The sequence below is a fragment of the Felis catus genome, chromosome A2 (genome assembly GCF_018350175.1).
Source record: "Felis catus isolate Fca126 chromosome A2, F.catus_Fca126_mat1.0, whole genome shotgun sequence".
NCBI lineage: Eukaryota > Metazoa > Chordata > Mammalia > Carnivora > Felidae > Felis > Felis catus.
Window position 1 is genome coordinate 167,929,166 of NC_058369.1, and position 22,757 is coordinate 167,951,922.

The 22,757-nt window shown below is 50.8% G+C and overlaps 1 protein-coding gene across 10 annotated transcripts in view; it reads left to right on the forward strand.

Moving 5' to 3' along the window:
• Positions 1 to 22,757, forward strand: part of DNAJB6 (DnaJ heat shock protein family (Hsp40) member B6) — a 69,132-nt gene that overhangs the window by 19,612 nt on the left and 26,763 nt on the right. For 6 of the 10 annotated variants that reach the window (XM_045053081.1, XM_045053078.1, XM_045053083.1 and 3 more), the window contains exons 2-6: positions 5,377 to 5,467; positions 7,743 to 7,852; positions 9,745 to 9,804; positions 10,648 to 10,758; positions 13,462 to 13,566. In XM_045053081.1, the coding sequence (XP_044909016.1) occupies positions 5,403 to 5,467; positions 7,743 to 7,852; positions 9,745 to 9,804; positions 10,648 to 10,758; positions 13,462 to 13,566 (451 nt within the window). In that variant the 5' untranslated portion in view covers positions 5,377 to 5,402. Of the gene's footprint in view, positions 1 to 4,847; positions 5,280 to 5,376; positions 5,468 to 7,742; positions 7,853 to 9,744; positions 9,805 to 10,647; positions 10,759 to 13,461; positions 13,567 to 14,600; positions 14,979 to 22,757 lie in introns of those variants that run through there. The other 4 variants (XM_023250816.2, XM_023250818.2, XM_045053085.1 and 1 more) reach the window with 3 other exon arrangements.

A 22,757-nucleotide genomic window follows, 5' to 3' on the forward strand; every position in this document is an offset into this window, starting at 1 on the left:
CTCGTGAGCGGGGGTGGGCAGAGAGCAAGGGAGAGAGAATCCCGAGCAGGCTCCAGGCTCCAGGCTCCGAGCTGTCAGCACAGACCCTGAGATCGTGACGTGCCTTGAAACGAGGCTCACGCACTTAACCGACTGAGCCACCCGGGCGCCCCGAGGAAACCTTTTAAAATTGGGTACTCACTCCCATCTTGTGTAGTTGAGTGCATTTCACACAGATACCTCAGTATTTTAAGTTGAACCTACCGAAACAGTTCAAAAAGCTCTATGGTGAACGACCGTGTTCTTGGAGGTACGTCCTCCAGTTACTGTTGTGGGTGCTCGTGGCAGGGTGCCCTGCCCCCATCTCTTTGGCATAGAGATTGTTGCAAGTTTAAAGTAATCAAAACCCAGTGGAAGCCTGAAACGCCCTCGGCCTCGCTCTCAACCGCCTACATTTACATTGGAAAGGAGGAAGCCTGTCCCAGAAGAGAGCTACCTCCTCCGAGACTCCCCTGTACCTAAGGAATCTGCGTAATGTCCAGACATCTCTCATCTTCTTGGTAATTAACAGACTCCCTCCCTTTTGTGTGCTCGGACCCTCCGTCCCTTCAGCTCGGAAGCTTCTTGATGCCTCACACTGTCTGTGGAATTTCCCGTGAGGGGTGTGGGTGTCCCGTGCACGTGCCTGTTACAGTTGAGTTTCTGCTCTTAAGTTGCTCTCATGTCACCATGATTCTGAGGCCCCTTTGAGGACCGGAGGGCAGACCCCAGTAATATTTTTGTTAGGGGTCTGTCACGGCTGTTTGGATTTTCATGTTAGGTTGTAGGAAGAGTAACCATATGGTTTTCTCTAATTTGTAATTTAAACAGATTCTGAAAAAAAGAAGAAAAAATTCTGAAAGGGACGCCTGGGTGCTCAGTCTGTTGGGCATCCGACGCTTGATTTTGGCCCAGGTCGTGATCTCATGGTTCAGGTTCATACGACCAGGCCCCGAAAGCTGGAAGCCTGCGTGGGATTCTCTCTCTCCCTCTCTTGTCCCTCCCCCACTTGAACCTTTTCTTTCTCTCTTAAATAAGTAGTAAAAAAAAAAAAAAAAAAAAAAAAAGATGCCTTTAAACAAATTGTGGGAGTGTATTTGAGAAAAATATATATTTTGGTATTCAGAATGACAAGTCTTGAGTTCAAAAGTCTGTTCTGAGTTCTTAACCTTTTTAAAACTTTTTTTTAAGGTTTATTTTGAGAGAGCGAGTGGGGAGGAGCACAGAGAGAGGGAGAGAGTCCCAAGCAGGGTCCGCACTGGATCTCACAGCCTCGAGATCACAACCAGAGGAGATGTCAGGAGTGGGACACTCACCTGACTGAGCCACCCAGGCACCCCTGAGTTCTTAACCTTCTGACCTCTAGAACTGTTAATGCTGCATTTGAGGTTTTGTACGGTCTGTTCTAAATATTTCTTTCATCATGTGATCAAATTGATAATGACATTTAACCTAAATATTTCTAATTTCCTTTGATGTAAAGGCTTTCTCTCTCTCTCTCTTTTTTAAATGTTTATTTTGAGTGAAAGACATCATCGAGTGCAAGTGGGGGGCGGGGGGCAGAGATAGAGGGAGACACAGAATCCCAGGCAAGCTCCGTCCAGGCTTCGAGCTGTGAGCTGTGAGCACAGAGCCCGACACGGGGCTCGAACCCATGAACCGTGAGATCGTGACCTGAGCCGAAGTCGGACGCTCAATCGACTGAGCCACCCAGGAGCCCCCCCCAAGGAAATTTCTTAACATAAGAGTTTTGTTCTCACGGTTGTTCTTTTCTGGTTTTGTGATATTTGTTTTCCATTTTTGTTCCATTGTTTCTTTAAGCATTCCGAAACTTAAATGTTTAAGCTTTGTTTGGCCAAATGGGCACATTTGATAAGAACCTGGATTTTTTTTTTTTAGTATTAGATTTTACTTTTAAATAACATCTACACTCGACGGAGGACTCAAACTTGTAGAACTCTGACGTCAAGAATTGGATACTCCAGTGACTGAGCCAACCAGGCGCCCCCAGAACATGGATTTTCTAACTGTTGGCTGCTGGGCCCTAGTTTATGTTACTACAGGTTTATGCTGTGTTGCCACAGACTACAAGAAGTTTGATAAATGCCCAGATCTTAAAAGCTTAACCTTCTTTTTGGTTAACAGTAGGACCGCGGATGTGTCTTTTTAAAAAATGTTTTTAGGGGTGCCTGGGTGGCTCAGTTGGTTAAGCAACCAACTCTTGATCACAGCTCAGGTCTTGATCAGGGTCACGAGATCAAGCCCTGCCTTGGGCTCTGCACTGGGCGTGAAGCCTGCTTCAACAACAAAACAACAACAACAAAAACAAAAAATTATTTTGGGCACCCGGCCGGCTCATTCCGTAGAGCATGCGACTCTCGATCTTGGGGTTGTGAGTTTGAGTCCCATGTTGGGGGTAGTAGTGTTCACTTGAAAAAAATGTATTTATAAAAACGATATGTAAATAACTTTTTAGCAACTATAAAAACTTTTATTTCTTGAAAGGCGAAGGAGGTTTTTTATTCTTTTATTTTATTATTTTTGGAAAAAGAGCATGGGAGAGGGTCAGAGGAGGAAAGAGAGAATCTCAAGCAGGATCTGTGCCGACAGAACCCGATGCAGGGCTTAAACTCACGAACCATGAGATCATGAACTGAGCTGAAGTTGGATTCTTAACTTACTGAGCCACCCAGGTGCCCCCCAATTTATTTTATTTTTGAGAGAGAGAGAGAGAAACAGCATGAGTGGGGAGGGTCAGAGAGAGAGAGAGAGAGAGAGGGAGACACAGAATCCAAAGCAGGCTCCAGGTTCTGAGCTGTCAGCCCCCTGTGTGGTTTCCTATTCGTTATTGTGATTATTTCATGAGTCCCTTTTTTGTTTCTTTTCAAGTTCTTATTTTAGACTCTTTTTTAAAAATTTTATAAATGTTTGTTTATTTTTGAGAGCAAGCATGAGTCGAGGAGGGGCAGAGCGGGGGCGACAGGATCCGAAGCTGTTTCTGTACTGAGAGCAGTGAGCCTAAAGTGGGGCTCAAACTCATGACCTGTGAGTTCATGACCTGAATGGACTGAGCCACCGAGGAGCCCCCGGCTTATTTCAGATTCTTGGGGGTGTTCTAACTTACTCCTGATGCTTTCCTCGTATTTAGAATTTGTCAGCTCGTGTTCAGCAGCAGGAGTTATGTTTTCAGCTGGAATCTTTGTGACTTAGGTTGTAGAGATACTTTTTTCTGCAGGGCGCCTTTATTTGCTTCACCATCCTAGGGTAATGTTTAGTAATTTTGAAGAGTGTGGGTCATTGCAGGATAAGGAAGGTACTGAGATTCCATTCTGTACCTGTGACTGAGCCTTCAGGCTTCCAGCTGCTGGGGGGACAGGGCTCTCCTCTTTGAAGTTCGTTGGAGGGTTTCTTTTCCCCACTCTGTCGTAATTATGGCCTTTTGAGAGCCACGGTATGGGGGGGGGGTCCCCGTTGCATCCTCTGGCTTCCTGTGCCTCAAAAGCAAGACCTATCCTGAAAACAGGGCACCCCTCCGCCGTGTCAGGGTCACCACTTCTGGGAGCTCAGCTTTTTTCAAATGTCTTTGCTGGACTTTAAGATTTCTAGGTATTCCAAGGTGATGGGGGATCTGTTTCAGGTCACCCTGTGGTACTTTTTAAAAAGTTTTTTTAAGCTTACTTCGTGAGAGCGCGCGAGCAGGGGAGGGGGAGAGAATCCCAAGCAGGCTCTGCACTGTCAGCACAAAGCTTTTGAGGGGCTCCAGCTCTCAGATGGTGAGACTGTGACCTGAGTCCGGGTCAAGAGTCGGACGCCCGATCACTGAGCCTCCCAGGTGCCCCATCCCGGGGTATTTTTGAGTTGTTCTTTGTGTCGCGCTCCTGGACTAGTATTACGTAGTTTTTACGTGCTCCTTCCTGACCCTTTATATGTAGGCTTTCTTTGTAAAGGGCTTGGCACGCACACAGGTGCCGAGTCGTGATGTAACACTGGACCTTTTTACCACGGTCGCTCCCCAAACGTGGGAGACACCTGTGCAGGTGTCTTGTTTTGGGAAATGGCGTGATTTCTCGCTGGGCATCATTTAACCCGGCCGTCGTCGTGCTCCAGCACTGTGGCCTTAAGACTGTGATGGCATGTGCTCGCTTCCAGTCCGAACGTCTCTCTGAAGTCTGATGGTACAGTTTCTGGCGGGGGGGGGTGGGGGGGGAGGGGGGGGCGGGCACAGAAAGCCCAGCTTCAGTTGTGGGCGGAGTAGCCTGAGTGAGGGCCTTGCTCCACTGGGTGAAGTTCCTGTGTACCATCCAGGGATAGGCCTGCTGTTTGTAAGTTCTTGGTCATTAGTTGAATGAAGTGCTTTTAGCCAATCAAAGTAAAAGAAGTAAATCCGTTAGATCTCGCCTCTTAATTTTTTTTAATGTTTATTTTTGAGAGAGAGGGAGAGCGCAAGCAGGGGAGAGGCAGAGAGAGAGGAGACACAGAATCCAAAGCAGGCTCCAGGCTCCGAGCTGTCAGCACAGAGCCCGACGTGGGGCTCGAACCCACAAACTGTGAGATCATGACCTGAGCTGAAGTCGGACGCTCAACCGACTGAGCCACCCAGGCGCCCGATCTCACATACGCGTCGTCGGTCTGTGGCACCTGAGGCCAAGCCTTGTTGGCAATGGTAGGAGTAGGATGGGTTTTCATTGTCCTGCCCTGTGAAGTGACAAAAGCCACTGAAGCAAATTGCTGCTGCTAGTTTTCCACTGAAGGCCTAATCTGTAGGGAGAGCCGGTGGGAGGGTGAAGCCACAGGGTGAAGTTAACAGTAATAGCTCTGCTGTCAGAGACCTTTCCTTTTCCTTTCCCAGGGACTCTGGGGGCGTGCTTTAGCTCGTCCCCAGTGACAGCCACAAGCCGTAGGAGGTGTCATTGTGTGGTTCCCATGTTGTGTCTGCTCGGGGCGGGGACAGCGTGTTCGTCCTGGTGGCTGTGCAGTCTTGCCCAACGCCTGGCACGGGAACGCACTGAATGGAGGGGTAACCGAAGCTCCCAGAGCAGGGCCGTGTCAGGAAAACAAGATACTCGCAGAAGGCCTGTCAGCTGGTGGTCAAGTGGGCACTGAGTGCCTGCCTCAGAGTCACCTGTTAGTTTTATTTAGTTTAGGCTATTATTAGGCTATTTCAGAGCTTTTATTCTATATTGAGAAGGGTCTAGGGCACAAATCTTGGAATCTGTTCCCGGATGAGGGCCCAGCCTGACAGGCTAGTGGTTAGTGCTCAGGTGAGGTGACCTACCCTCCCTCTCCTGCTGTGCTCCTACCCCCATGATGAACCCAACCTCGGCAGTCATGTCATTGACCATGGATTTCTAATTGCAGGACTCACTCCAACAGCCTGTTAAAACATGGTGGATTACTATGAAGTTCTAGGCGTGCAGAGACATGCCTCAGCTGAGGATATTAAAAAGGCGTAAGTAACTGTATTTATGCAGTAATGAATCTGTGCACTTGGGCAGTGTAACTTTTTGTCTCCTGAAGTGGCGTTTCATGTGGTATAACCGTTTTAGAATGCTGCTGTTTCACTGTATCTTCAGACAAGGCAGTGAAACTGACCTTCGCCTCCTCAGACTAGGCCCAGCCTGTCACTTGGCATTGAGGGATGAGAAGGTCACTTGGTTTCCTCCGTTACTTTGCCTTGGGACAGTGGATTCTGTTGCTGCTTAAAGCAGATCAGACATTTAACTGAGGATGCGAAATAATCCCAGGCAGTTTTGACATTGACTGTGGAACGGAGCTGACCTGGCACTTCGCACTCATAGAGTGTGGTGCTGTGACCTCCTCAGGGTAGTAGCTGTTCGGGATCCCTGTCGCCGGCCCCGGCCTGTACCGTTAGAGCCAGATTGAGTGCTGCGCCCCTGCTGGCCTTCCTAGGCCTTTGTGACCAGGGCTGGCCCACGGCGGGGGCAAGGTGGAGGCCACAGGTGGCACTCAAGGTGAACTGGGTCTTTAATTCGTTTGACCTTAATGTGTAGCAAAAAGTTAGATTTTAGCAGAGCTAGAGAGACTAAAAACTAAGCCTGGAACTGTTTCAGTTTGTTAAGGGACTGGCGTTTTTATTCACACACAAGTCTGCGCTACTAGGCTTAGTGGGTCTGCAGAAGGAAATTCAGGGTACTTGAATAAATCGTTCACGTAAAAATGTTAAACATAGCAGCTTGACTCCTGTGATGGGCCTGCCCTGTGTCAAACCGCAGCCAAGCAACTTGAGTAGGAGGACCCAGGAAGTGCCTTTGAGCTGTGTCACCCGTGGGGCCCCTCACGTCTGCCGGCTCACAGCTCACAGACAGCAGTTGCCAGTTAATTGCACTCTTTTTGAATAAACATAATATGTAAATAGTATTTCCACTAACTGATGGAGAAACAGGCCCACGTTATGCTAAACACGGTCAGGAAGGGGATTGGTTTAGTTTCTTATGAGAACGTGGGCCAGCCGTTGTCTTCAGGGTGGCTTTGAAGTGTGAACTTAGAAAATGCCATCGTTAAATGGAAGAAGATTTTCCCATTAAGTGCGCAGTTGAATACTGACTTAGACTAGATGCAGCCTTACTTCCTTTAAATGAGCGAAACTGCATCCATGGCTGGTGCGTGTTCGTAGTCCGTTTTGTGGACTCTAGGCTTTGATCTTGTGCAGTGACCAGAGAAACTTTTGTTTGAGGGGTGATTGTAGGTGGCTGTCCCCTCCCTGCGCATTTCTCCGGGGAGACCTACGGTCTTACCTGTGTTTGTGTCACAGGCCGTGTGTCCTTGGCGCTCGCTTACTGGTGTGGAGCCGGACGTCAGTCTCAAGGCCAACACTGAAAGACATTTGATGTTCTTTACACTTCATGTATCAGGCCTTGAGTCTAAAAACATGGCGTAGTCTTTCAAAACACACCCATGAACACTCGGGAGTCTCTTCTCGTGTCTTTGTGTTCACAGGACTACCCCCGTGCAAAGTGACCGTTCTCCGTCTTTCACACGGTCTGTCATTTTTTACCAAGGTTTGTAGTGCTTCAGGGCCCTTGGTCTGCTACTACATGTTTAGGTCTGCAGTGAGAAGGAGTAGAGCCCAGCATTAACTCGATCTTAGGAAGTTCAAGCCAAGATTTTTGATTAAAATGCTGCGATTAAATTGAACCGCAGCAGCCTTACGTTCACAGCTTGCCAAGTGCTAGGACTCTCTGGTCCTTAGTCTAGTTTTAGATTTTGAGGGGCACCCCCTTCCTCCCATATGTGGTGCTTCTGTTTAAGAAGAGAGGAGTTTTTTTCTTTGTATTCCAAAAGCATATAGTTATTACTATGAAGTGGAACCTTCGGTGAATCTTGAATCCAGAATGGGGTGGCTCTGTGAGCGGTGCCAGCATCTGTCACACCGACATGCGAGGCGGGGGGCTCTTCCCTGCGAACGAGGCTGCCTTCTTCCTCTGTTCTGTGCTTTCTCAGCTGCACGACCACGAGTTCACACTGCACGTTTTGGTTCTCAAACATTTTAGCGTTAACGTCTCTCTAGAGGTTGGTTTGTATTCATGCTGTCTGGATTGAGAACTTGCTTATTTCATTCTCGGGGAAAGGAAGATTTTACAATGGAAATCGCTAGCAGTTGCCCAGGTTTACAGCTCTGAAGCCAGTTTCCGCCTTACTTCTGTTTCCCAGCCATTGGGTTTCTGCACATGGATGTGACCGGTGCCCTTTTTATTCTTTTCAAGGTACCGGAAACTGGCACTGAAGTGGCATCCAGATAAAAACCCTGAGAATAAAGAAGAAGCAGAGAGAAAATTCAAACAAGTGGCAGAGGCGTATGAGGTGTTATCGGACGGTGAGTGCACCTACCCAGGGTTTGGCTCCTCCCCGGGGCTAGCAGAATGTGGATCTGGGCGGCCGAGGTGTGGGCACTGAGAATGGAAGTTGCTTCCTTTTCTTGTGAAGCTTCGACTCCTGCTCCTGGCAGACACTTGATACAGTTACCCGTGAGTGCTGGGGAGCACCCTGGCTTCTAGCACTTTCTCTCAGGGTGGCTATTTTAAACAGTACTGACACCCCGGTCTGAGGACTGATAGGACACATTGGGGCACAGGAATCCGTCTGGGTCATTGCATGGCGGTGGCCGTGACCACTCTCCGTCGATGGCGCCGTGACCGCTCACCTCCGTTGTCCTGCTTACACATACCTGGCCAGTGGGCTCGTGTGCTGGGTTTCACTGCTTGGAAGGACTTCCTTGGTGTCAGGAAACCAGGAACTGCGCGCCCAGCTGAGTTAGACTTCAGAGCTCGGCCGCGCCTTCCCCGCCCCAGGGCTAGAGTGGTGGAGTGTTGAGGAAGTCGGCCTTGTATCTGTCAATACCTCTTCTATCATAAAGGAAGTACCCGGTGTTTTATCCCAAGCCCAGAAGTTACCTTTGCACAGAAAGTTCCCGTTCTCCCCGCGCCCCCCCCCCCCATGTTTATTTTTATTTGTTTATTTTGAGAGAGAGGATTGGGCGCCTGCATGAGCAGGGCAGGGGCGCAGAGAGAAAATCTCAAACAGGGATAGAGAGGCTTGATCCCACGACCCTGGGATTACAACCTGAGCCAGATTCAAGAGTTGGACGCTCAAGTAAGCCACCCAGATGCCCCTAGATCCCATTCTTCTTAGAACTTGGTTACCATCAACAGGCTTTAAGTGGTTTGCTCGTACACCCGTTTTCCCTATAACCTGTTTTTTTTCTTTCCAGTTTTATTTATTTGAGAGGGAGAGAGAATGCGCACACAAGTGAGTGAGGGGCAGAGAGAGAGAGAGACGGAGAGAGACTGTGGAACCTGGAGCGGGGCTCCAGCTCACCCGACGGGAGGCTTGAACTCACAAACCAGGAGATTATGACCTGAGCTGAAGTCGGATGCTTAACCGACTGAGCCACCCAGGCGCCCCCATAACTCCTGTTACTTTACCACACGGTTTGGTAGAACATGATGGTTTGGGCGGAAAACGTGGTGTATCAAAAGGAAGTGACCTGTTTAAACAGGGCTGCGGTGTAGTTGTTTATTCTAGAAGGTAAATGGTAAGAGGACAAGACAGTAGAGCATCCTCAGGCTTGGGCTGTTGTCCTTTCAAGGGCATGAATTCGGGTCGGCTCTTTCTCTGGCTCCGGTACCTCTATTTCCTGCCCCCACCAAGGCCCTGTCCTATTTTTTTGGGAGACTGTGCACTGGTAGAGTTGGAATAGTTTTAGAACTTGCGGTGTGATTTTTAAAAGTTTGTTTTATTTTTTATCTTCTAAAATTTACATCCAAGTTAGCATACAGTGCAACGATTTCAGGAGTAGATTCCTTAGTGCCTCTTCCCCATTTAGCCCACCCCCCCACCCCCTCCAGTAACCCTCTGTTTGTTCTCCATATTTGTGAGTCTCTTCTGTTCTGCCCCCGTTAGTGTGACTTTTATGTACGCATGAACACACACTGTGCACAGTAGTGTGGAAAAAATACCACTTTTTAGCTTAAAAAGTGATTACTACTTAATTTTTACTATTTATTTTTTGGGAGCTTTTAGGGAGATGTACTTAGATTTTTCCCTCTTTCCCTTTTTATTTAAAGTAATGGAGGCCTAACTCCTTAAAACTAATTGCGAAAGCTTGAAAACTCATTGGTTCCTTGATGTACAACTTTGTAAAGGCTTTTTTTGAACTTTGAGGGGAAAAGAACTTGGTCTTTCCTGACTCTCCTTTCTAATTTGTAGCTAAAAAACGAGACATCTATGACAAATACGGCAAAGAAGGATTAAATGGCGGAGGTGGAGGTATGTAAATGTTGATTTTTGTCTTGGCTTTTCAATGAGCGGAGGAGGCCATCTGGCAGCGAAGGGTCTAGACAAGGGGTCGGGTTTGTCCGTTTTCTTGGACAGGCTGTGTTTCCGGAAACACAGATGTGGCCTGGAAAGTGGGCTGACTTGTGGAGATGGGCTGCCTGGAAACCCTTGCGTTCGGCTACAAAGTGTATGCTGATCGTGGTACTTTCTGTAGATCCAGAATCCGTATAACCTACTAGAGTATTTTGTGAGTTCTTACTCCTGGATCAGTACCTGATATTTTGTCAGAAGACCTTAAAAACTCTTACCTGACCAAGCTGATTGTACTGGCAGACCTGACTGCCTGTGGTGGGCAGGCCTCACTCGGGGGCGTGTGTGTGATGAGAGGTCGTAGCAGGGACCTGCCCGCCGTCAGCACCACGGTCGGTGGCCTCTTCGAGAATAGCGCTGCCTACCAAGCACACGCCCCACTTGAGGAGCGTGAACGAGTGTGCTTCTGTGCACGGTTTACACGATGGTCCGTCCGCACAGAAGATGAAGCCACGTTTCCTACGTACGGATGGCGGTTGCAGACATGGTGGGAAAGTGCTAGCACTACCCTGCTGCCGTGACCGTGACCATGACCGTGAGGGGTGGGAAGCCTCCCCTGGCTTGTCCCCGCCAGCCCCAGGTGGTCTCTGTTCAGGCACAGCTCCTGCTGCGAAGCAGAGCCCTAGGTGTAGGAGCCTTTGCCGTTTTTTCTTCGGGTCGTGGTGTAGAATCCTCTGTAGACAGAACTGTTGGCCTACTAAACGCAGGAATGCACCAACTAAATGCCGTGCTGTACCATCGTAGGTGGAGTTCACTTTGACCATCCGTTTGATTTTGGCTTCACATTCCGTAACCCAGATGACGTCTTCAGGGAATTTTTCGGTGGAAGGGACCCGTTTTCATTCGACTTCTTCGGTAAGTTCGCTGTTTGGTGGGTGTGTCTGTGACTGAGGCGGACTCACCTTTCCCGTTTCCACACGTGGCTCCCTGTTGCTCGCCTGTGTTGAAGCAGCGGAGGGGGTTCCCGAACCCCTTCCCTCCTCTCTGGAAGGTGATCCTGAATGAGTACCTTGCACACGAAAGTAATAAAGGTTTTAACGTGCTCCTTTTCTTCGATTCGGATAGTCCTAATTAACTTCCTTTTTCCCTCGTTCAGACGGTGGCCAGGATGCAGGTGCTGGGGGCTTGGCGGGTGGCGCTCTTTGCTGTTGAGCACTTGCTTCTGCGTGAATTTGCCCCGAGTTCTGGATGGAGACACTGGGCATCGTAGCAGATGTTCAGAAGACCTTGGATCTCTCTACCTGTTTGTTTCTCTGATTGTGTGTGGCGCATTGTGACTGTTCAGTTCACGGTTTGTGAAAAAGAAGGACACCTCTAGGGCGATGCCCTGCAGATCTCCCGCCGGGAGGAGTTTTGGCCGCGGGAGACCGTGCTGTCCCAGCTGCTGTTGCGTTGCAGGACGGATTTTCCCTTCACCTGCACCTCGACGCGCTGAGTCCGATGCCGGCTGTTCACATGTGGCTCGGATGCGGGCGGGGTGGGGAGCGGGCGCCGTCGGAGCTGCCCCGGGTGCTGGGGAACTTGGGTGGCCAGAGCTCCCTTGGTGCGGCCGTACCCATTTCTGTCTCGGCTCACGGTGGGGGAGACGTAGCCCATGTTTCTGCCCTTTGTTGCCTGGAGCCTGTTGGAGAGTCCCAACACCAGCTGCGACCCTCAAGAGGGACACAGCAAGACCGGTTCTGTCTGCAGATAGCGGGGGAGGAGCAGCGGACCCTTGCCCATCATAGGCCCAGAGAAGAGTAATTAATTTCCTGCCGTACCTGGTAGGTATCTGGCCTTTTAAACGGTGCGGCCCTTCAGTTTATTTCCGATGGGGATTCATAGAGAGTTGCCTTGTTTTTTACTGTGGTGTGGCCCGATTTGAAGACTGTAGCTTACGGACGAGGTGGGTAGGATGATACACATCAGCACATATTCCCTTTTTCATCCACACACGTCGTGACGAAGGCTAAGCAGTGGGTGTCCCAAGTTGGGAGTGAAAAGGCGATTGTGGTCTTTTTGAAGACTTGCTTTGACATTGCTCCCGGAAATGTAAGAGAATTATCAGGAAGTCTCCTTATTAATAGACGAGATCTAACCTTATCTGTAGTGTCTGTTAATTGGCCTTCGTGTATGTAGGAAATGTCACTGTAAGAAAAACACCGAGGGTTCAATGATCTTTCCTGCGGTAAGATTACCTTTGTGTCTCATTACAGCCTTTAGCGAACTTTGCGTGTTGTTTTGGGGGGTGCCGGGTCGTGTTGGGTGAAATCCCGTGTTTGGATGGCGTGACTCTTCCGGTGGCCGAGTGAGGATCTCCTGCCATCGAGGGTTTCGGCCCCACTGCACATCGGCAGCGGGGGCAGCAGCGCAGGCTGACCTCTCTGAGCCGGAGGCCAGGCATCTGCTACACGCGTGATACCTTCCAGGAGTTGTTTTGGCGGAAGGGTCCCTTAGGGATTGAATTGGAGCCAGATTTTGTTTTCATTAGGAAAATAGTCTGACGGGCCAGGCTTCCTCATTCAAAGTGATTTTCATCCGGGCAGTTCTTTCTAGAGCAAAGAAGGTGTAGTGAGGATAATGAGATGTAAATGAGGAAGTAACATATAGCTTTTACCCACTGTAAGTTGGTTTTTGCGTGTGTGTGTGTGTGTGTGTGTGTGTGTAATTTTTATTTATTTATTTTTTTAATTTCCGTCTAAATTAGCACATAGTGCAACAGTGATTTCAGGAGTAGATTACTTAATGCCTCTTGCCCATTTAGTCCGTCCCCCTCCCACAACCCCTCCAGCAACCCTGTTTGTTCTCCATATTTAAGAGTCTCTTATGTATTGTCCCTCTTTCTGTTTTTATATTATTTTTGCTTCCCTTATGTTCATCTGTTCTGTGTCTTAAAGTCCTCATATGAGTGAAGTCATATGATGTTTGTCTTTCTCTGACTGATTTCGCTCAGTATAATATCCTCCGGTTCCATCCATGTTATTGCGATTGGCAAGATTTCATTCTTTCTCATTGCCAAGTCATATTTCATTGTATGTATAAACCACATCTTCTTTACCTATTCATCCGTCGATGGACATTTGGGCTCTTTCCATACTTTGGCTCTTGTCGATAGTGCTGCTAGAAACATGGGGGTGCATGTGTCCCTTCGAAACACCACCTGTATCCCGTGGATAAACGCCTAGTAGTGCCATTGCTGGGTCGTAGGGAAGTTCTATTTTTAGTTTTTTGAGGAACCTCCCTACTGTTTTCCAGAGTGGCTGCACCAGTTTGCCTTCCCACCGGCTGTAAGTTGTTTATACCCGATGTTCACACCTTCTAAATTGTGAGATATGTGTATGTATAGAAAGTTTTATGTGCATGTGTATTTTCACTGAGATTGTGGACACAAAGCACATTTTGGTGGGAATTTCTTCTTTTGGACTCAGTCCTGTTTAAGAGATAACTAGTCTTACTGTGATTCTAGACTCTTGGGCCCTCTGTTTTAGACACCAAGATGTTCAAATTTAACGGTAGGCATTTCCTGTACATTTTCCACGATTCGTGTGTCAGTGATGCTTCTTCAATCTGTTCTCATAGGTGTTCTAGGTGACTTCCATTTTCAGGCGCTAAGGATTTGCACACAGGAACAGAAACTTCTCCACGGCTGCTACATGTACGAAGTAACGGTACAGCCTGCTGGCGGTACGTGTAGCCTAGATCCGAATGTAGGGCTGGGGGTTTCTGCCGTACCAGTGGTTCAGTTGATGTTAAGCAGCGGCCCCATCCCACTTACCCGGGGCTGTCGTGACGTCCGTTGGTCGTAGCATGTAATTTTTTAGTCCTGATTTTTCACCCGGTTCTTTTTCCTCTCCTGTTCTGCCTTCTGAGAAGAGTAGCTCAGAATCAGACGTGTGTGTCTCACGCGAGTATCAGTGCTTCAAATTCCACGTCTGACAGGCTCCCTAAACGAAAGGGGACAAGAGCTCAAAGAACCGGAGACCCATGGAAAAGTGTGAGGTGTGAAGGGTATCGGACAGACTGCAAGCAGTCCTGTGCCCACGGACCGGCCAGCGACGGTCGTCATGTTATGGCAGAGGGCTGAGGCCTGGGCCTGGCTGACGAAGTCCCCGTGACAGCAGCCGCCCCCCACAGGAGCGCCCTCACCCCGAGATCCAGGGGACCAGCCGTACCTTCGCGGGCAGCTCAATGTGTTCACGTCCTTCCCCGAGTGCTGAGCTCTGTCCGAATGTAAATTGGAAGGGATGGCCTGAATTTGAGTGAAGGGGAGCTGGTGGTGGTTTATTATTACAGAACACCATTACTCGGCATTCTCAGGTGGACAGCTAGATGCCGTTGGTGTCATTTAGTCCTCAGAGCCCTGACCCGAGTAGGTTTGGAGGAAACGTCTGGGTATAACGCGACATTTTATGGGCTCGTTTTCTTACGTTGGAAAGCCAAAGCCACCTAAAACCATTTCCAGAGAGCCTTTTCCTTCACGATGGCGCCAATCTCTTAAGCCTCATGAAAGAAAAAACGGGTGTAGCGGTAGAAGGAGGAGACAAGACAGCCCGTCGGCTCGGGGGGTGTGGGCTCGTGGAGGGGAGGGGTGGGCTCGCCCCGGGGAGGGCGAGGGCGTCGTGGAGGGGAGCGGACTCACTTGCCCCAGGGAGGGCGACAGCTGACGGTCCCGAACCGGGGCCGGACTGAGCATCGTGAGCCCTCGTCTTGCTCCCCAGGGCTCGAGGAGGTGGCGAGCGAGGAGCTGGAGCCCGGGTTTGAGGACTCGGCGGAAGACGCCCCGAGTGAAGAGGACAGCGAGGTGTCGGATGTGATCTGTAGCGAGGAGCTTGATGTCTGTAGCGACGACGAGCCCAGTGAGGGCCGTAGCTGGGGCTGGGGCGAGCTCCTGAGCGAGGAGCTCGAGTCCACCTCCAGTGAGGATGAGGCGAGTCCGTGGGACGTGGAGGAGCTCAGCGAGGAGAGTGAGGAGCTGCTGAGCGAGGACGGAGGGCCAGAGCCGGAGGCACTGCCTGTGCAGCCGTGAGCGGGGGCCGCGCTCGCTCACGGGGCTTGGCTCACGGGACGTGTGTCTGCAATAAAATGTGTCTGCATTACTGGTGCCTGAGCTGGTCCTCGGTCCGGGAGTGGCGGCCCCCGGGAGTAGTGAGGGAAACCAGACGAGGTGGGGCCCTAGGAGCCGTAGAGTGGCTCTCCCAGGCATCCTGTCACTCAGAGTCGGAAGCCAGCATTCCGGCGCACTGGGCCCTGGGAGGGCCAGAACGACTCCATAGGCCTGGAGGGTGAAGACGGGAACTGACGCCCTGGGTCCCGGAGGCCGAAGTTGAGGCCAGTCCCGGGAGGGAGCCCGCCTTCCAGGCCTCCGTGCGGCTTCTGGTGGCCTCAGATGGTCCTCGCACGTAGGTGGCTTCCCCTGTGTCTTCACATCCCGCCCCCTCTGCGGGTCTGTGTCCGTCCAGATTTCCCCCCATGGGGACACTAGCGACACTGGATTTGGACCCACCTTGATGAGCTCAACCTAAGTGCATCGTCGGCAGAGACCCTGTTTGTGAATAAGGTCTCGCTCGCTCACGGGGCCTGGGGCTTAGGGATCCCACATCGTTTGGGGGGCCACAGTCCAACCTGTGGCATAATCTTCCCTAAAGAAGAGTTGTCTGTGGGTTCAGAAGCAGGAAATCTTGGAAGGGGAAAGAAGGGGAAGTTTGCAGTGAGACGTGCTAGGAGAGAGCAGAACTCAGGTGCACAGGCGGGAGAGGAGCAGGTGCTTCCGTGTTCACGTGGGATGAGATTTCACACTTGGCATCCCTGGGCACGCATGATGGGGAAGGAATACAGGGAATGAGACTTAAAAATCCACATAAGCGCGTCACGTGTTAGACAGGTTTTCAGCGATACTGAGAGGCCTTTTCCAAACCCCAACCAGCCCATGGTCCTGCGTGAGCGAGGGGATCGAGGAGTATTGCTGCCCCCGGGCCCCTCCTCGTATCTCTTGGTGGGGAGGGAGAGTGCTTTGGGCAGGTTTTCCTGGAGAATGGAATGCAAGCCGTCAGCTGTTGTTCTGTGCGTAGCGGACAACTCTCGCTCTTGGGATGTGGAGCTGGCATTCGGAAGTAGTTGACTTTGATGTAAAACTCTGCCGGCAAGCGAGGGGGTGGGCGCCGGGCTAGCCGTCCTCGGCTCCTCGGCGTCTCCTCTCTTTGGTGCGCGCTTAGTGGTTTCAAGACGGCTGATGCGCTGACTCCCTCCCCTCCCTCACCCATGCCGCCTAGGAGGGAGGAGGAAATGGCTTCTGGAAAAGGTCATTCTGGGACCTGTGTCCTGGGTCAGGAGCACAGCGGTGCCGGCCGCCCCACAGCGGGCGTGGAGGCCTGTAATGAGATTCTGCACGCCGGGTTTGAATCGCGTGGTCAGCCAGGTCCTCTGTGTGTGGCGTCATTTTCCAAGGGAAGCCAGCGCCTGCACTCGAGTTGGTTCTTAAGCTTTTAATTTAGTTTCTGGGCCTCGCTCGGGTCAGTTTCCAGAGTCCTTGGAGGTTTTGCTTATCATGTGTTCCGTGTGGAATGTTGGGTTCTGTGGTCAAGGGAACCACTTCTTCCTGGGAAGCTGGAGAAAGACGCTCTGGGGCCCCAGGTCCGGGCAGAGGGCAGAGGTCCGTCCTCTTCCTCACGTGTGTAGGGAGGTGGGACGGGCATGGCCATCTGAGGGAGTAAGACAGCAGAAGAGCATCATTCCTGTAGGAGGGGGACAGAAAGGACACCTGCAGGACCAGACATGCTGCTGTCCTTCCCGTACCTTCCTTCTAAAGCAAGGAGTCCGTATTCTCAACGGAGCACCAAGCCTCTGTATTGGGGTCTAAAATGAGATGATTTCGGTCCAGGATGTGTAGTTTGGATCCCTGACTTGGATAGATCCTGGCAACTCTTAGAAAATACAGTGCCCCAGCCACACCTGGGATGTAACTGGAAATTCTGTTGCGTAACAGCATAATTACATGGAAAGTTGAAGAGTATGGCGTCCGTTCGTCCGGTGAATACATGCCACCTGTTCAGTGCCAGGCCGCCCCTCCTGGTGCTGAGCAAGCAGCGGGGAGGCGCCCCGCACCCGTTCTCCCGAGGGCCCCGTGCAGCGTGGCGTCGTGGCTTGGGTGTCTGTTCCCATTTCACTTAGTTGCAGATTCCTTAGAAATGTGTTGCTTTGTACTTCAGAATCTGTAAAAAACGACGTTTACAGGTTTTTGAGTTGTAGGAAAGGAGTGTTTTAATTTTAGCTCGTGTTGTTGGGATTGGCTGGGTGACCTCTTACAAGTCCCTGTCTGGGTCACTTGGACTTAGGATGCAACTATAGTTTAGAGTAGATGTTTTTGTTTTCTTTTTTAAATTTTGTTTATTTTTCAGAGGGAGTAAGCAGGGGAGGGGTAGAGAGAGAAGGAGACAGAATCCCAAGCAGGCTCTGTGCTGTGAACCCAGAGCCCGACTTGGGGCTTGAACCCCATGAATTGTGTGATCATGACCTGAGTCAAAATTAAGCGCCAGATGCTTAACTGACTGAGCCACTCAGGCGCCTCTAGAGCAGATAGATTTTTCTTTAAAAAAGAACAAAAATTTAAGGTCATCTCTTTATTTGGGGGGGGGCGTGCAAGAGCTTTCACAAGCAGGGGAGGGGCAGAGAGAAGGAGAGTCAGAATCCCCAGCAGGCTCCACGCCATGAGCGCAGAGCCCGATGAAGGGCTCGAACTCAGACTGAGATCGTGACGTGACCTGAGCTGAAATCAAGAGTCGGATGCTTGACCAGCTGTGCCACCCAGGCGCCCCGAGTAGATGGTTTTCCTTGTTCGAAATGCCCATTATCTTTTTTAGGTTTTGTTTTGCTCTCCCCCCCCCCCCCAAGTTTTTCTGTGTGCCTGGGGAATCAATAGTGTGAGGCCGCGTGGAAAGGAGCGGCTGGTACCTTAAGTCGTTAGTAGTGCGGGCCTCTTCTTGCTTGGGTTTTGTGCTGCTGGAAGCACTCGCTTCAGGATGGCGGGGTAAGAGCGGCGTGGGGGCGCCCTGGTGGCTCAGTCGGTTAAGCGTCCGGCTTCGGCTCAGGTCACGATCATGCGGTTTGTGGGTTCCGGCCCCACGTCGGGCTCTGTGCTCACAGCTCGGAGCCTGGAGCCTGTTTTGGATTCTGTGGTCTCCCTCTCTCTCTGACCCTCCTCTGTTCATGCTCTGTCTCTCTCTGTCTCAAAAATAAAATTAAAACAAAAAACAAACAAAAAAAAAAACCGTGTTAATCATGGTGTTCTTAGTTTTTTGTTCCTGTGCTGGTGTTCGTGGCGTTAAAGGATTTATTTGATTTGTCTCTCCAAATAGGTTTTGTGGTTATCTGTCAGATACTGAATCTTGGTGAAACTTAAGAAAAGTGGATGGCCTTAAATCTCTGTCACACTTGTTTCCTTAAGGCTTTTTCTCCGTATCTATGCGTGTGAACGTTCCCTCGGTGTTTATGTGTTTGTGCATGTGCACAGGTATTTTTCTGCGCTTATACGTGGAAGCAGGTGTCGTGTTGAAGAACGAACACACGTAAGCGTTCCTGTGTGCGTGCGTGTCAGCACTGGTTACGGGTTCCTGTGTGCGTGCTTGCATTTGTCACGTGTTGTATGTGTGCGTGTAAACCTTTTTCTGTACACCAGCACACAGACATTTGTTATGTGCTCACGTGTGCATGCGTGTAAATGTTTGTTATGTGTTTATGCGTGTGAACGTTTGCTTATATGTGTTTGGTGCTAAATTTTTCCACCAAGTTCACTTAAGTGTACTTCTTGTCCTAAGTTTGACCTCGTGACTTGGTCGTTGACCGGTATCTTGCTAATGCCGCTGACCTCTTCGTGGATTTGGTTTTGTATTTCTGAGACATTAGTGAGGTCTTGTGAGGTCGAGAAGGGGTGTTTGATGCACATCCGGGGCCCCCGGCGCCTAGAGTCCCGGCGCGGCGGGGTAGGTCACACCTCGGACCTGCATCCGTCTCACGTGGTATTTAGGTCTCACCTGCCTGAAGGTAGCTGTAGAATGATCAGAAGTACAAGTTGCCTCGTCTGAAAACCTGCGTGAGAGCCGGTCGGGTCTCTGTTGATGCATTTGTTTCTGACCGTTGGTCTATCTCTGAGGGACTGACTTGTAGCGTAAGGAGTTGGCTCACTTGATTACGGAGACCGGCAAGTTCAGGGTTTGCACGGCTGCCGTCTGAGCCAGAATCCAGAGGCCGGCAGGCTGCGAGAGCCAGCGTTCGGTTGAACCCCCCTCCGGCCGGGGGATTCTCCTACCTGGGGGAGGGGGGCTCTTGGTTCCCTCAAGCCCTTCCACAGACGGATTGAGGCCCCTACACACGGGGGAGGTCAGTACGTTTGCTCGGTCTACCGATCTAAACGTTAGTCTTAATCCAGAAGCACCCGTAGAGATGCAGCCGGAATACTGCTCGACCGAACTCCTGAGCCCCCTGTGGCCCCTTCACGCCACATGTCAAGTTAACCCCACAAGCCCGCCCTCCGTCCCCTCGATGCCCGTGCTCGTCTTAGTAAGTCACGGCCCTTAATCTCCAAATAGAGACCGCAGCACGGTCGTGACTCTGCCCGACAGCATCCTGGCTCTCCCGAGCATCCCTGAAGACGAGCCGCCCCCGGCCAGGGCGATGGGATCCTCAAACACGGGGACGGGAGCGGGCGTCTTCCCCAGCCTGGCAAGGGTTTGTAAGAGAGGCCAGGAAGGGGGGATGTTGGCTCGAGTAAGAAGATGCGGGCTCGGGCCTCCGGGACACGGTAAGGAGGTCCCGGCAGTCGGCGTGCGTTCGGAGCTGGGCTCCGGGAGTCCGCCGGCCCCGGCACGGCTTGGAACTACCAGGTCCACTCGGGTAGAGCTGTTTCGATAAATGGCGGTGGTGAAAATGTATTTCCTCTTTGGGACTCGCCACGTCGGGTGCCTTCTCGCTTGCTCGACGGAGAGAAGGCAGAAGAGAACCCGGACAACATAGGCAGCACGTGAGTCCAGCCCGCCGTGGGGCCGGTAAGGCTTCCCGTCGGCGGTCGGCTGCCAGCAGCTGGGTGGTGCGGGCCTCCCAAGTTCTGCTCGGACCCCGTGTGCGTGGCCAGGGGGCGACGTCCCTCCCCCGCGTGTCCTCAGCGTGGGGGCTGCTGGGGCCCGTGTGCCCACGGGCAGAAGGCACAACAGGCCTCCGTGTTTCCTTACGTTAAGTTTCCGAGTCGCGGTGTGTTTCCAGAATGTGAATGTAATGTTTATCCCTTTTAATCTCAAAGGAGTAATGAATTTGGGAAGTATCAGTGCGGCAAAAGGGGGGAGGCAATCCACATTTGTCTCACCACCAAGACGATTGAAAACCCACCGTTAACGTTTTTCACGTGTTTAAGTTGTAACTTGTTACTTGTTTACCTTTTCCTGAAGCCTGAACTTGATGGTCACTTAAATGTGCGTCTAAAATGCTGTTTACTTCTTCCACCTGGGGAAAATCTGGTTATTTTCAATTTTCAGCGTGTCATCAATGCTTTGAATTCTCTTCGTGCAGTGGGGTATTTCCGTACTCGAGGGGAGTGATTTCCCCGAAGCGGAGTCACTGCTTTGAACAGTTTTAAAACAGCGTATTGAGTTTGGGGGCCAAAGATTTCAAAAGGTCACGAAACAGACTCCTGAACTACTTTTTGAAAACGTACAGACTGGTCACAGCCAGTGGTGAGAAATCTTCGTAAAGGTCTGTCCAGTCTCACAGTGGCAGCTTTTAACAACGTAAGCATGATGTTAAGAGAACCCCCGAGAGTGTGTGTTTTCTGGTGTCACCGCGACGGTTGTAACTGAGGCTTTTCGTTTTGAGGGTGAAACTTTTGTTAAGTTTAATATTTGAAATCGTGTTAACAGTTCAGTGACGAGAACGACGACCCGAATGAAAGAAACGCATCTAGGCTGAGCAAGATAAGAGTTTCTAAAAACCCAAGAAAAAGTAAACTAAAAAGCCACCGGCCTGGCTCACACTCCTAAGCCAGCTTTTGAAGTAGCTTCTGAGGAATAGGGTTTTCTAATCCAGGGCTTCTTTTCACTCAGGGCGCGAGCCCGGAGCCCACGCACGTCCTCGGTGGCGGTGGAGCCTCGCCGCAGCTGGCTGCCCGGAGAACCTCAGGAGGCCGCAGCCGAGCTGGGCTTTAGGCAGCGGGGGACTCGGGGCAGGTGCGGGCTTGGCGTGTCGGGGAGGCCAACTTGCTTAGAGCGTCGTCCGGGGACGTCAGAGCCTCACGCGGCTCAGGTGAAAACCGTTCCTAGTGGTTACTTCTTAGGGGAGAGTGAGAATTTCCGTACCGTGAGTTGAAATTGCATTCGTGAGGTTTCTGTTTCTCCGTGTGGGGTTGACCCCAGGGACCTCTGACAGGAGATCTGGCACCGTGGGTGTGTAGGTCGTGGGGTTAAGGGAAGGAGGGACCCGTAAATCGGTCGCTTGGGTTTTATTTGATAGGGTGAACCTCCTGAGAAGTTCACAGTATGTTACTAGTCTTAGAGTTCGTGGTTCACTTCCATTTGTGCTTCTGATGGGCTGACTGTACGCCCATCCCCGTTTGTAGAGTAGGTTTTAAGGGATTTCCTTAAACTTAGCTTTGTAGAGGGTAGCGCTGGCCGTGCAGTGTGGGAGCGAAGTTCCGACAGGACAGTTCCGGGGGGCCTGCCAACAACAAGCACTTGGGATCTGTTACCGTGTCTCTGCACGGGGATGCGCACGGGCTCTCCTTCTTCCTCTGGTGCCTCCTTTCTAGATCTTTCAGGAAGGCACCGGTAACCAGTTTCTCCAGATGTTTCCTTCTGGCCCATCTTAATACATGCAGCATTAGATAAAGCAGGCCAGCCGATTCGCGCCGAGCATCTCCGGTCTCGAGGCCGAGTCTGTGCGCGTGCCGTCTCCTTGCCCCTGTTCCGAGCTGGCTTCAAGCTGCCCCGGCCGTGCCGAGCCCTTCACGATCGCTCACGGCCCTGCGTCCCATCTTTTCAGACCGTGGACAGAGTTGACCTTGGCGTGCTGCGTCCCTCGGGTCACGTTTGTTTGCGAACTTGAGTTGGATTGTGGATCCCCATCTGTGCTTGGGGCCAGTGCTCGCTGTGTGTTGACTTGTCATATTGACTGTCCTTTCCCTTCCAGTGTATGAATTTCCCTGCTCTGGTCACTCTTGCCTGGTTGTTTAAAAAAAAAAGGCATCCTGATTTTTTGTTTTTGAAAAAATTTTTCATGTTTATTTTTGAGAGAGAGAGAGACAACGTGCAAGTGGGAGGGGCAGAGAGAGGGAGAGGGAGAGAAAGAGAATGAGTGGGGGAGGGGCAGAGAGAGAGGGAGACACAGAATCCCAAGCAGGCTCTAGGCTCTGAGCTGTCAGCCCAGAGAGAGCCCGATGTGGGGCTTGAACTCTTGAACCGTGAGATCGTGACCTGAGCCGAAGTTGGACCAACTAAGCCACCCAGGCGCCACCTACACCATACGGATTCTGTAGTTGTGGGGTTGTAATGCGTTACTTTTCTTTTTCTCCGGAATGCATTTTTTTCTTTTTTTTTCCTTAACGTTTATTTATTTACTTTTGAGAGAGTACAAAGCGGGGGAGAGACAGAGAGAGAGAAAAGTTTGTATTCCTATGTTCTTGGTAAGTGCTCATTGACCGAACCAAAAATAAATGGACTGTTCTTACTTTCAGGAGCATTTTGGTATCTTTAAGAGCAATACGTTTTCTATTGTATTAGTAATTTTCTCGTAAAGTGCATTATTCAAGTTTGACTTTGAATAATCCTTAAATTTTTTTGAGACGTCAGGCTTACAGAAAAGTAAATGGAATTCTTAAACACTGTGGCCCAGAATCAGGA